The sequence below is a fragment of the Trichoderma camerunense genome, assembly GCF_050948025.1.
Source record: "Trichoderma camerunense strain CBS 138272 chromosome Unknown V8C40scaffold_6, whole genome shotgun sequence".
Lineage (NCBI taxonomy): Eukaryota > Fungi > Ascomycota > Sordariomycetes > Hypocreales > Hypocreaceae > Trichoderma > Trichoderma camerunense.
Window position 1 is genome coordinate 1,444,607 of NW_028145364.1, and position 12,120 is coordinate 1,456,726.

Here is a 12,120-nt window from a genome sequence, read left to right on the forward strand (position 1 = left end):
CTTGATCTTTTTTCATCTGCCCCATGCTTTGAAGATAGGCGAACACGAGCGTGCTAGAATGATGATCTACAAATATAGAAACGCAAGCCACACCATTTTCCAACAACGTTGTGGTTATTATAGTGATACATGTAATATACAAACACGAGGGCTTGTGGTGCAAAGCAACACGTCACCTCAAACAGTGCTGTTTCAAGCTGTCAAAAATCAAGCCCCGGACATGTGAGCTGCCGTGTCGGCAATTGCGGGGTAATATATAGGTCCTACACTCCAAGAACCGGTGCGGCTGTACGACATTTAGAATCCTGGTTTTCTTGATCGTCGTCGGCATGGCGTTTTGAGGGAGGGCTTTGCCTTTGGACGAATAGTATCACAGCAATCTCAGGTGCCAATGTGCAAACACTTCCGCATGTGATCCGAAAATTACCGGTTTCCCATTCACTACTACTGCCTGGGTGTTCACTCATCGAATGGATACGAGTAATTGAAGCACTGCCAGAAGCCTAAGAAGATGTCGGTGACGATAAATTGTATACTACAGACAGAATGGGAAGAAGAGAGTTCTGTATATTAATTTCAAACGCTACCATACATCTCTTAAATTCGTTAAATTCGCTTCAGCTGACCCGAGACTGTTATTTGCCAGCAGCACCCTTTGGCCTGTAGTCTGTATGCTGTACGAAATAAGGGATATCATCAAAAGGAGGGGAATCCGGTATATGCCTGGGCAAGCAAGCTGTAAAATCTTTCAAATCTGGCCTCAAGTGCGCCGAATACTCCAATATGCAAACGAACGGATCTGTAAAACAAACAAATGACCGGCCGGCCGCCGCCTATCTTCCATCTAATACCCGAATCCATCGTGTTGATGCACTGGACATCTTCCCGGATGATTGACAAACCAGGCTGAAATACAAGACCGGTGAAACCGACAAAGGCACTCAAGCCGCGCCATGGGAATGCCGACGGTAAACTCCTCTAAGCAGATGGTGCACTCCGCATCATCAATGCAGTCCTTCTCCGTGGCGGGATACGTATACATGCCAGTGCGCCTGGGAGGGGGAAGCGGTGCAGCACCGTCCGATGCCCCACGAGGACTGCCATATGTGCTGTGTGATTGGATACAGGAAGTAATATGCGACTCTCGAAGAGCCTCAAAATTCGGCAGTTCCCGAGATGGCAGCTCCAGGTGGCAAATGGGGCACTCATCCTCTTCCGCAATCTGTGGAGGAGGGGGTAAAGCACGTTGCCGTGACGATGACCCGGACTCTCCAGTCAAACGACGTCGATGGATATGGTGTTGGTTTGGCATACTAAAAGGCGATGGCCCAGCCGCCATCAGCCGATTGATAGATGCCACTTCGTAGTGGGCGCTGCGCCTACGTGAGGAGGAGGAAGAGGACGAAGCACCTCCTGCCCTTTGTGCAGTTGGATCCTAGTGAAAGGATATGTCAGAAAGAAGTGCTTTTCCCGTAGTGAATCACATCGCATCTCTTGCGCTTACCATGGTGATACTCCTTGTCCTAGAGGTGTAGAACTGGTACGGATCATTGCTCTGGCCAGCCGCAAACACTCCTCCGTATCGATTTACAGGAGGTGGAGCAGGATATCCGGCTCCTAGGCTGGTCCGGGACCTGCGTCGTGCCTCACGCGGCGATAGAGCAGGAGAAGTTGGACTTTGTGGAGGTGCAGTATTGGGATCAGGGACGCACGGGTTGCAGAGGCGCACTCGCTCGCCCCCGGAGAGTCCATTCATATCGACATAGCTCGCCCCCGAGCCGTAGAGCAGTGCCGGGGGAAGCGGTACTTCTGAGCCAGGCGCTCTAACAATAAATTGGTGCGGAATGATGATCCTATGTGGTGAGCAAGAGTTGCAAACGACTCTCCCACATTTTCTGTTCACCCATTAGTCAGTCAAGTCTTCTCTACCTCTTCTGACTATACCACGACGAGAGAGCATACCTGCAATGATGTTTGCGCACAAAGATACTAAACTGCGTGCGGCAAATAGGGCAGTATGTCACCTCGGCATCCGGTTGCCACCTAGGAAGAACAACCGATCCTGTGCGCTCACGCTCACGCTCGCGCTCGCGCTCAGGTGGTCCGAATAGTGACTGAAGTAAACCGCTGCCTTCATTTGTATCAGCGCCATACACGGCAGATAACTGATCCCGAGCAGACATTCTGGGCGAGCTGCTGCCTGACAAATCCGCTGCCGATGCGCTGGCCGTAAATGCTCGACCGCCGTGATCAGAGGACTCGCCCCAGATATCACTACCCAACGGATCGTTAGATCGCAAGTCGATGCTTCTAGAAGGAACGCGAGTGCGGATCGGTAAGGACGATGTTCTGGCAGGGAGGGCTGCGGAATTCGCTGCTGATGCAGCCCTCGTCGCGCTCTCAGCCTCTCTCTCAGCAGCTAACCCAGATGATAGGCTTGATAGTGGCGCTGAAGTATCAGCAGTTAGAGTTTCGTCGTCTCTCTGTTGTGGCTCGGCCGTGGTGCTGTCGTGGTCGGATACTGAATGCTCGTCTTCGATAGAAGTCCTCGGGGAGATGCTATCTTGTCGAGCTTCTGTCACCTCGACGGCGCTCTCTCTCGGAAGGCTGGGTTCGCCGGTATCATCGACAGAAAGCCGCCTCTCAACGAGATGAGAGGGACAGTCAAAGTATCGGCAACACTCTTGGTCGTAGAAGTCCGATGTTCTCCAGCGACAGGAGAGGCCATGGGGACTTGGTTCTTCGTCGCTCGAATATGGTGCGTCGAGTATCGCATCCGCACTGGGACTCGCCTCCCTTGCATCATGATCATGGGGCGCTCGGGCGCTCGGTCCACCCTGCTGGCTAGCCATGCTGGAATATGTCTTTAGACGAACAACAGTTTTCAAACAGAGGCAAACAGGTAAATGAAGACAACCGGCGACGCCGGGACTGCTTTGCGAACGAGGGATAAGCCGTGCGCGGGCGGGAAACTGATGGCTGATATAGACCTCAAGCCCCCCTCGAGCGCGAGACACTTTGAGCGATGATGCACACGGTACCACGCCTCCTGAGAAAGCTCAAGTCATGGTCAGGCCACAAACCTTCTATAAACGAGGCAGCCGCAACGAGGCAGCAAAATCAAGCACAACAACGGGGCATGGAATCACGACGTAGTCGGAACCCCTTTGAGTTGAGGTCTGAGACACGCGATCACTTATCGGTGCAGCGGGCTGAAGCTTATCGAGAGGGTGGCGCCGGCGCTTAGTCACTCACTAAGCCCGTGCACCTGACACTGTTGTGCGATGCTGGTTGGAGCGTGGAGGTTTCAAAGTTGTGAGTCTATGCGTGGTTGGGACTCGTATAAGTGACCTGAAGAGCGTCATGGATGGCTTCATTTTATGCTAGGGACGGCATACTGGATATCACTCTGTGGCTATTGAATATCTAATTTAACTACTTATATTTAGAGAATAGCTATTTGGCGCCCTAATTTAGCTACCGGCCCCCAGCGACCCCGTAGAATTCAAGTGACGGAACACGATGCATAGGATACCCGAACGCCTCAATTTATTTCCTACTAAAATGCCTACTTAGGTACCCGTAGATATCCGGTTCCTTGAGTGTCCGCTAATCTTATTATTTTCTGCTAATACCACTACCTTCTTCTGATATCTGATACTACAGCTACATGTAGGTATAGCTACATGTACCTATGTTTCTCAGTGACTGGCTTTAGATTTGAGAACGAATTGCTGGATGGCGAACTTGGGGAGCTAAATACATTAGCCACCCCCTTGTGTAATTGGTTTCCTGCAGTTTTATAACATTACTAGCCATGAGAATGTGATAGCGCTTGCATGTTTTTTTGACCTTTCTGAACTAATCAAGGCTGGTCTACTCCGTAGACAACAACGATTGCCTGCTAACTGGTGCAAATGGGTATCTCGCTTAGTCGACTCCTTAATCAAAAGAGTCAATAGCCCGTACATGAATACATGAAATCCAACATTAAGACATTTATTCGCCCACTTCGCGATCATTATCCCAGTGTATGAAAGAGATGACTCTCCATTTCCACGAGTAATGCCTAATTTTCTTTCCCCAGAAATACAACGGGATCCACATAATGAGGACTCCCCCCGCAATTCCCGCCATGGCTCCAAACGCGTCCCGGTAGCCAGATAGATTGATCCAAGGGTTTGTTTCAAAGGAGAGGAAGAAGGCAAACAGGGCTGAAGTATCTTTTCGTTAGTAACAGAGACATCTAGTGGGCGTTCCATTGATGGGCTCACCTTTGAATCCTGTAACTGCCAGAGTTATTTCACCTGCAACTGGCCGGTACGAGTCAATGACATAGACAATACAAATCGTGTTGGCTTGCGTGATGGAGAAATTGACTGCATCTCATAGTTAGCGCCAACAGTTATTTGTAGAAGGCATGGACTGGCAAGTGGTAGTTCTTACGGAGACCTATTCCTATGGTGGGACATATCCAGTGAAGCTTGTACTGGATACCGACGCCATAGAGGACCAGAGCAAGCGGGGCGGTGATTGCAGATATCATGACTGCTGGTAGCCGCATTTCAGGTTCTCGAATACCGCCGTTTCTCTTTGTTAGAATATCTGCAACCTTATCCCCAAGGTGTCCTCCTGCAGGTAGCCCTAGTAAAGAGCCAATCACGCCAGCAATATAGCAAAGTCCAACCTGGTAAGATGCAAAGCCATACGTCGTATTAAATGCCGAGGCTGAGTTAGACGAAACGGCCACGAGAAACCCGATAGTAACGGCCAGGGCAAGAGCAGACCACAGCACCGGTGGAAGGACAATGAGGCCAAAGGGGCGAATCATCATCTTGAAGAGGTTCTCCTTGGTGCTTGCGGCCTTGAATACTAATAGGGTTTCGAAATAGCTCATCTTCTTCGGGGAAGGCAGCACTCCTTGGGTCGTAGTTGAAGTTGATAGATCACTAGGTGTATCTGCAGGAGGCGAGCTATAATCGTCGATCCGAGAGTAGCTTGTCTCGGGCACAGTAAAGAGTAGAGCAAGAAGAACAAAGCCAATTAAGGCAGAGCCAACCTGGTAGATGGTTCGCCAGGTATGATGGATTGTGATGAGACCGGATATCACCAATCCTCCCGATGCTCCTATGGATAAGAAGCAGGTGTACGCGGACATGATCTTGCCTCTTTCGTGGAGAAAGAAGATGTCGGCAATGGTAATAGGAGCAAGCGTCTCCGCTGCACCGGCACCGAATCCCATGAGAATTCGGCCTGCCAGAAACCCGGCATACGATTTCTCAAAGATGAGCCATACTGCCGTGGCAAAGTAAATCATGTAGCTCACGACATACACTGGCCGGCGACCCCACTTGTTGGCCAGAGGCACCCAGACGATGTTGCCCAGTCCTATGAGTAGAGACGTGGTGGTGAAGAAGTAGGCCGTCTTTGGAATGGCAGACGTGGCAAAGGTGCCATCAGTCAAGGAATCTGGGAAGAAATCGGCTGCCGTCGCCGGCACCGCGATGGCCGGCCCGGCGGCAAGAAAATTGGACACGGCCATCGTCAAGCAAAGAACCCCGGCGACATAGTACTTGCGCCATGTTGACCTGAGATGGACAGAGTGGTTAGGTAACTAGAGGGCACAGCAGCTGCAGTGGGTATTGACCTACCAGTTTAACGGGTCATTGGGATCGGAGGACGGCGTGGGAACTAGAATCACGGCATTCGTCTCTGGATGAACAAGGCGTAGATTGCCGAGCGTCCTCTTTCGGGTCTTTTCTTTTTCTTCGAAGGATTCTTCGCCCTGTGGATCAAGCGCTGGAGCTATGATATCGTCTTGGACAGCCATGATTGAGGGCACAAAAAGTGGCGAGAGGTGGCTTCCTCGACAGTTCCCAAGGGTATGAAGATTAGAAGAGAAATTTGAATCGATGTCATGAGCTTGGCATCTTTGAGGACTGCCCGCGAAGCTGGTCCGGGGATCTGGCCAGAGGAGCCCCGTGAGCACCCTGGATACTGCCAGGTTCTGAGTGGGTGGTGAATATCACTTGGGACATATGTACATGTAAGAAGGTACCATGGACAGAGGCTCAAGGACACGGGAGGCTCCTCAGGGGTTCCGTGCCGCGGAGTTTCTCAAAAGGGAGGGTAGGGTTGGGATGGTGTTGAACGAACTGAGACATCTTTGCCCTATGATAGCTAAGTTGGATTCGATATGCCAATGAGAATCCACAAACCGCCACCAAATATTATTTAGGGAAAAGAAGCAAGGAAAATTGCATCTCGCAAGGCTTGCCGTGGCGCCAATCTTAGCATCCAATAGTGCCGGGGAGGGGGAAAAGAAATGGAAGAGAGCCCCGTAGGTGTAGTGTGTCGCCCACTTAATTACTGATACTGATATTGCACACGTCAACCGGTACTTACAACGTGGAGGATATAACTGAAGATGCCGAACCTCCAGTAGTACCAAGTACGGGCCTATTCTGGTAATACCACCTATTTCTCCATACGGATAGATGACCGTAAAAGGGATCCCAATTTGGAGATTGCTTACGAGTACTACAGGCAACGACGCGAATTGCTGGGGACCAACGTGTGTCGAGAGGTCGGCAAACTTACGACCGGGGGCGGCATCAGCAAGGGCCGTTTCAGTATCCCTGTACCCGCATTCTGTTTGCCGATTGCTCTTCTATTCCAAGATGCGACGGCGCCACTGCGTTTGAGGTTGGTTCGAGTAGCATTACTGATGGTGGCCGATAGGCCTCAGTACCTTGAATTATTACTCGAAGTAATACCAGGCCTTATTGGGTGTCTGAGTGACAACTATCGCCTCTGTGTGTGCCGCTGATTGGATGCCATACCTTGACGCGTGCTCGACGTAAATCTGATCCCAGTGGCATCACGTTTGAGATTGACATCTTTAGCCTGATATGATAACATACGAACACATGAACATACATACCCAGGGCCTTGCCAGATCAACTCCCGAGAACCTCTGCACTACCGGATATCTCCGGCTGCCCTGTTCCAAGCCGAGACGCCACAAGTAATAGAGATTGATGGATAATTCTTTACCAGGCGGCAACGGGCTGCATGACATCGAGCGGTCCGCTGGTGGCGACTGTTAGGTAAAATGCCAGAGTCATTTGCTTGTCGGAGCCCAAAGTTTGTCCCCAGCTTTTGAATCATCTAGACCTCGCGTGCCGAGATTTGGGTTAAGCTTTGCTAGGGCGGCGGCCACTAGCAGAGTTTTGCAGCACATACGCCTAAAAGGCCCCCAGCTGAAGAAGCCGGTGTCCACAAACACCAATCAACGACGGACTCCATCTGTGAATAGAGAAATTTTTAGTAGGCGACTTGGACCAATTACTGCCATCTGCCACGCCTGTAATTCCGGACAAGGCCCGAGGCACGCATTTACCGCCTCCAGCTGGCACTTATACGGCATCAATACGTATGGACAGCCTGTAGGTGCTCCAGCAGCACCCCAGATTGGCCCCCACGCACCCTCGGTGACCGCAGAAACGGCCCTGAAATCTATGCAATACTCCAGCTGCGTCTTCAGCCCTGGCTTCGAAGCTCGTCTGGGCCCCTTTCGACTCAGCAAATCTTCCGATGTTCCACCGCCCTCACCCTCACCACTCATACGGCACGGCACGGCTATGCCCATTGGTTCTGGTACGAGGTATCAGTACCGGCACTTGTCCGTGCTACGCACCCGCTGTGGCGGTACTAGTACCACTAGCGACGGCTAGCAGCCTCTGAAACCTCCATGGAGACGTACGTACGTATGGAGTACGCGTACTCAACCTCGACAGCCACAAGTTGATCTCAGCTCCACGAACTCCTAGCACCAACACTAACACGACGACCAGGACCCTTTAGCAGTATGCCAAGCTTCCTCACGCACACCAGCTCGCGCCCAACCTACACGCGACGCCTTGGACAAAGCGTCTAAGGAACCGCGTAGCGCCATCTGTCTTTCGGTAGCTCTGATCGGCTTGTGCTTGGATAGCATCTTATTAGAACTTAGTATTCCAGCTTGCTCAGCCTTACCGGCACCGGCGTTGCCTTTGCTCCGGCCCCTCTGGTCCGGGGGTTCGCCTTTCAGCTTGTTACAACCCTGAGCTCGAGGCGGCGCCTTCTCCTAATCCCCAATTCTATCCGCGAGGCTGTCCTCCAATCTCATCCTCGAAGGGCCTTGATGTGGTCTTAAACCCTGCCAACCAGATTACCGGGTGGACTCGGGGCCTCCGCCGCTCCGTAGCCAGCACGCAATGGCCGGACCATCTCTATCACACATCCTCGATCCCATGGGTCCGGGCAGCGATCCTCGACCACTACCTGCGCCTGGCTCTGTCCCAGCGCCTCCTCCGCCCTACCCGCTGGCACAGCAGCCTGTCGTTGGCTCCGATGCTGCCGCTACAAGTACGGTAGGCTCCGCGCCGTTGAATCCTGCTGGTACGGCCCATGATCACATCGCCATGCCAGCAGTGCCGCCGTCAACGACAGCTCCCGGTGTTACCACTGCCGCCGTCGCTGCTGATGGTGTAACTCCTGGTGTCACTGCTGAACCCTCAGGATCAGGGTCGAACCAGAGCCACCAAAACAGCAACCCCTATGCTTGCCGCGACTGTGGCCGCACTTATTCACGGCCAGAGCACCTTGTTAGACATGTCCAGACTCACACTCTGGGGCGGCGCTTTGCGTGCGAAATCTGTAAAAAGACATTCGCCCGGAAAGATTTGCTGAGGCGTCATGTCACTAATCATGAGAACGACTCGCCCTTGAAGCGTGAACGGATGGTTTCATCACCAAACTCCAGTCGCGTTACCCAGGCTTGCCGTCACTGTGCCGTTGCTCGCGTGAAATGCGATGAGGCGAAGCCGTGCAGGCGCTGTGTCCGCCGTAGCCTGCCCTGTTCTTCTTATGAGACCAGCCCAGGCACTGTTAGGCATCTTGTCCATCTTCCAGCGGGCGGGCAGGATGCCACGCAGACTCGTCCAACCGGCGCTGCTTCTGTAGGATCCACAGACTCCAACTCCACACTTCAAAATGCCTCTGCAAACTTCATCCGCGACAATACAACTAGTAAGAGCAGCCCTCTGTCACAGTCTACGTCATCAAGACAAGGCGACAGCCAGCTGACCACTCCGGATACGGGGGTAGGACCAGGTAAGCCTCGTGATTAATCTTCGGAAAATGAATATTGGATCACACATGTATGCTGTTTTCGATTGGGGGCGCTAAGACTGACAATGAACCCCCTTTCTAGGCAGTATTACTAACAACCCAAGTCAACCCCATGATCCTTCAAGAACTGGCTCAGGTCCTATGGAGTTCAATAACATCCCTTTCTTTGACTTCCTGCGCGATGTCCTCTACCCTCAGCCAGTGGATCTGTCACGGCCATCCGAGTCTCAAGGTCCAGCCGTGTTGGACTTCTGTGACGATATGGATATGGATCTGACAGAGATGGACTTTGGCCTCCTGGACCACTGGAACCTGGACCTGGACGATGGCTCTCTGATAACACCCACGATGGCTGGCCATAACCCGCAAAACTCATTGGAAATGTCTCAAATGCGGCAGAATCTTGCCAACGTCTGGGGGGAACTGCCGTGGAAGTGGGACCCCACCACCAAAGACAACGCCTATACTGAGCAGGGTAATCTTCCTATATCAGCCACGGATGTTTCCAATGCTCAATTCCAAGAGGTCAAGAGACAACTGGAGCGAGTGGTTGATCAAAGACTGAATCTTCCCAGCCGCGACCAGATTCTAGCCATTGTCTTGAAGACGTGTCGAGATGCTTCCACGGCCGGCCGGGTGGCCGCCTCTTTTCCAACAGTCGATGTGATGGACACAATGGTTCAAGCCTTTTTGGCGGCCCACCTCCGTCAGGTATCGACATGGATACACTATCCTACTCTTAAGCTGAATGCGGTATGGCCTGAATGGATTGGGAACGCTGTGGCTGCTGGCGCTGTCTTGATGCCAGCTCCGACGTTGCGAAAGTTTGGATTTGCCGTTCAAGAGGCAGTTCGTAAGTGGAATTCCTTTGGCTCTCTCTGCCCTTTCCTTCATCGATAAAGTTGTGTGTGTTGAAGAGGCATCATGAGCTTACACCCGAAACTACTAGGAATTACAATACCTGCACGGGTAAGATACATTTACACCCAGCCGACGATCAGATGTTCACCGAAAGTCCGCCCCATCATCTAACTCATGTGACAGTTCGAAGACAATAACACAGCCATACAAAACCTTAGTCTTGTCCAATCCCTCATTCTAGGGCAAGATATCGGCTTGTGGAGCGGCAACCGCAGGAAAATGGAGATCGCCGAGTGCCATTTAGTCATTCCGGTAACAGTATGAGAAACTACACACTGCCAACTTTGTCTTCCGTACGATTAATCAGTGCTGCTAGATGATGCGATATCGTCGGCTGTTCCAGCGATGTATGTACCCCGTTATCACGGTCGAGCCCTCCGATGAGGGCGAAATACTAGAACAAAAGTGGATGAAATGGGCGGCTGCGGAACAATGGAAGAGGTCAGTTTAGGATAGGCCTGCTCCTCATCGATCTGGTGCTAACATGAAAGGGGGAAAGGCTCGTATTCCACTGTTACATCCGGGAAGCCCAAATATCCATGACAGCGTTGACGAATCCATGCATGTCGTATGCCGAGTTGACGCTACCTCTACCGGAACAGAAAGACCTGTGGTCTGCGAAAACATCGTCTGAGTGGAAGGCCATCTATTTAACGAGATCTGTTGGGCCGAATTCAAGGGCGCCATCAATCGCCGACATGTACAGAGACCCACGTCAGTTTGCTGACAACAGCACGCGCATCGATATGCAGCTGTCCGTATCTGTTTTCCTTCACGGCTTTTGGTCAATGGTTCTGGAATACTCTCAAATGAGCGTGGTGCACCAATTTCGTAGCTACTCCAAAGAAGTGTCAAACCCGATGCTTAGCTCAAGACGTCAGGAGCTCATGAGAGATCTGCAGTCGTTTCAATTTGTTGCGTCAAAACTGCAGGATGTTTCTCCTCAGGAGCATGTTGTCTTGTGTCTTCTTATGATGCACCTGCACGTATCCTTAGACGACCTGCAGATCTTTTCGGGCAAGCAAGGGGAGGAAGAGGCCCGCCGTATGTACCCCATTCTACAACAATGGACAGCTAGCTCCGACTCCTGGCATGCAGTCTATTGCGCTGGTCAGATCTTTCGACACGCCAAGCTGTTTCCTTCAGGGTCCTTGAAGGATTTCTACGCCATAGCAGTCCACCATGCCGCGCTTGCTTTGTGGACATACGGCGTTGTGTTCCGAGCCAGCCAGCAGCAAGAAATGCCATCGCAGTATGGGTTTGAACCTATGTATCTGGACGACGGCGATGCCACGACAATTCAACAGTTTTTGAGTTTCGGACAGGGGCGGCCTTTTATCCAAGGGCCTGCAGGATCGAGCTCTGGCGCTGCGCCAGGCGATGCATCGGTTTACGACCCTCGTGCGTGCATGGATATTGCACAGGAGATTTTACAAGCCAACTTTCGACGGCCTCAGGATGCCTTGCCGCCTCTTGTAGAGAATCTCTGCCAGCTAATTAAACAGCTTGGAAACGCAGCTTGGGCGGTTGGATTGGGGTAGTTGAGTTGACTGTATTTTTCTTGGAAAGTGTTTTTCCATTGGCTCGTCACTAAGGAGGGGGATATCTTGCATCGTTTTATGATACCCGGGCGTGGGGGGATACTGGCGTACAACGGACGGCATGCAGTGCAATGTAGATTGATTGCATATTAGATGGATGGATACACGTATTATAAGTCGAGCTCATATATATTTTTTTCTCTTTTGTGAATCACACAGATGACTGGCGAGTGTTGGATTGATTGGTTGTCAGCCAATTAGCCAGGCAGAGCCACGTGCAGCGCCTAACTCGAGCCTTGGATCCATTCGTCAGAATCACTGACGCTCTGTGAATGTCATTGCTCGTTAGCTGGAGTGCTAAATATTTGCATGATGTGTGCTTATTAGGCCAAGCAGCACAGCTTCAGCTGCCCATAGACAACAGCCCCCCACCAAGCCTAAGCTAAGAGAAGACGGCGCCCGTAGCCCGCTATCCTTGAAACGA

General features: G+C 51.8%; 3 protein-coding genes across 3 annotated transcripts; 1 reads left to right on the plus strand and 2 right to left on the minus strand.

The window, feature by feature from the left end:
• Positions 1-426: 426 nt before the first annotated feature.
• Positions 427-3,182, minus strand: V8C40DRAFT_241510 (FYVE zinc finger-domain-containing protein). The gene is made up of 3 exons (XM_083215037.1): positions 1,963-3,182; positions 1,505-1,895; positions 427-1,435 (listed from the first exon to the last, which is right to left on the minus strand). Exons 1-3 carry the CDS (start codon positions 2,850-2,852, stop codon positions 845-847), a joined length of 1,872 nt encoding a protein of 623 aa, XP_083075065.1. The 5' UTR covers positions 2,853-3,182; the 3' UTR covers positions 427-844.
• A 548-nt stretch (positions 3,183-3,730) lies between these two features.
• Positions 3,731-6,530, minus strand: V8C40DRAFT_241513 (MFS general substrate transporter). Its single transcript, XM_083215038.1, has 5 exons — positions 6,406-6,530; positions 5,652-6,180; positions 4,447-5,588; positions 4,275-4,379; positions 3,731-4,214 (listed from the first exon to the last, which is right to left on the minus strand). The coding sequence occupies exons 2-5, from the start codon at positions 5,828-5,830 to the stop codon at positions 4,000-4,002; spliced, it is 1,641 nt and encodes a 546-aa protein (XP_083075066.1). The 5' UTR covers positions 5,831-6,180; positions 6,406-6,530; the 3' UTR covers positions 3,731-3,999.
• Positions 6,531-7,810: 1,280 nt separating this feature from the next.
• On the plus strand, positions 7,811-11,819 carry V8C40DRAFT_241517 (Zn(II)2Cys6 transcription factor). The gene is made up of 6 exons (XM_083215039.1): positions 7,811-9,156; positions 9,257-10,027; positions 10,124-10,143; positions 10,219-10,353; positions 10,412-10,536; positions 10,595-11,819. The coding sequence occupies exons 1-6, from the start codon at positions 8,259-8,261 to the stop codon at positions 11,634-11,636; spliced, it is 2,991 nt and encodes a 996-aa protein (XP_083075067.1). The 5' UTR covers positions 7,811-8,258; the 3' UTR covers positions 11,637-11,819.
• The last annotated feature ends 301 nt before the right edge of the window (positions 11,820-12,120 follow it).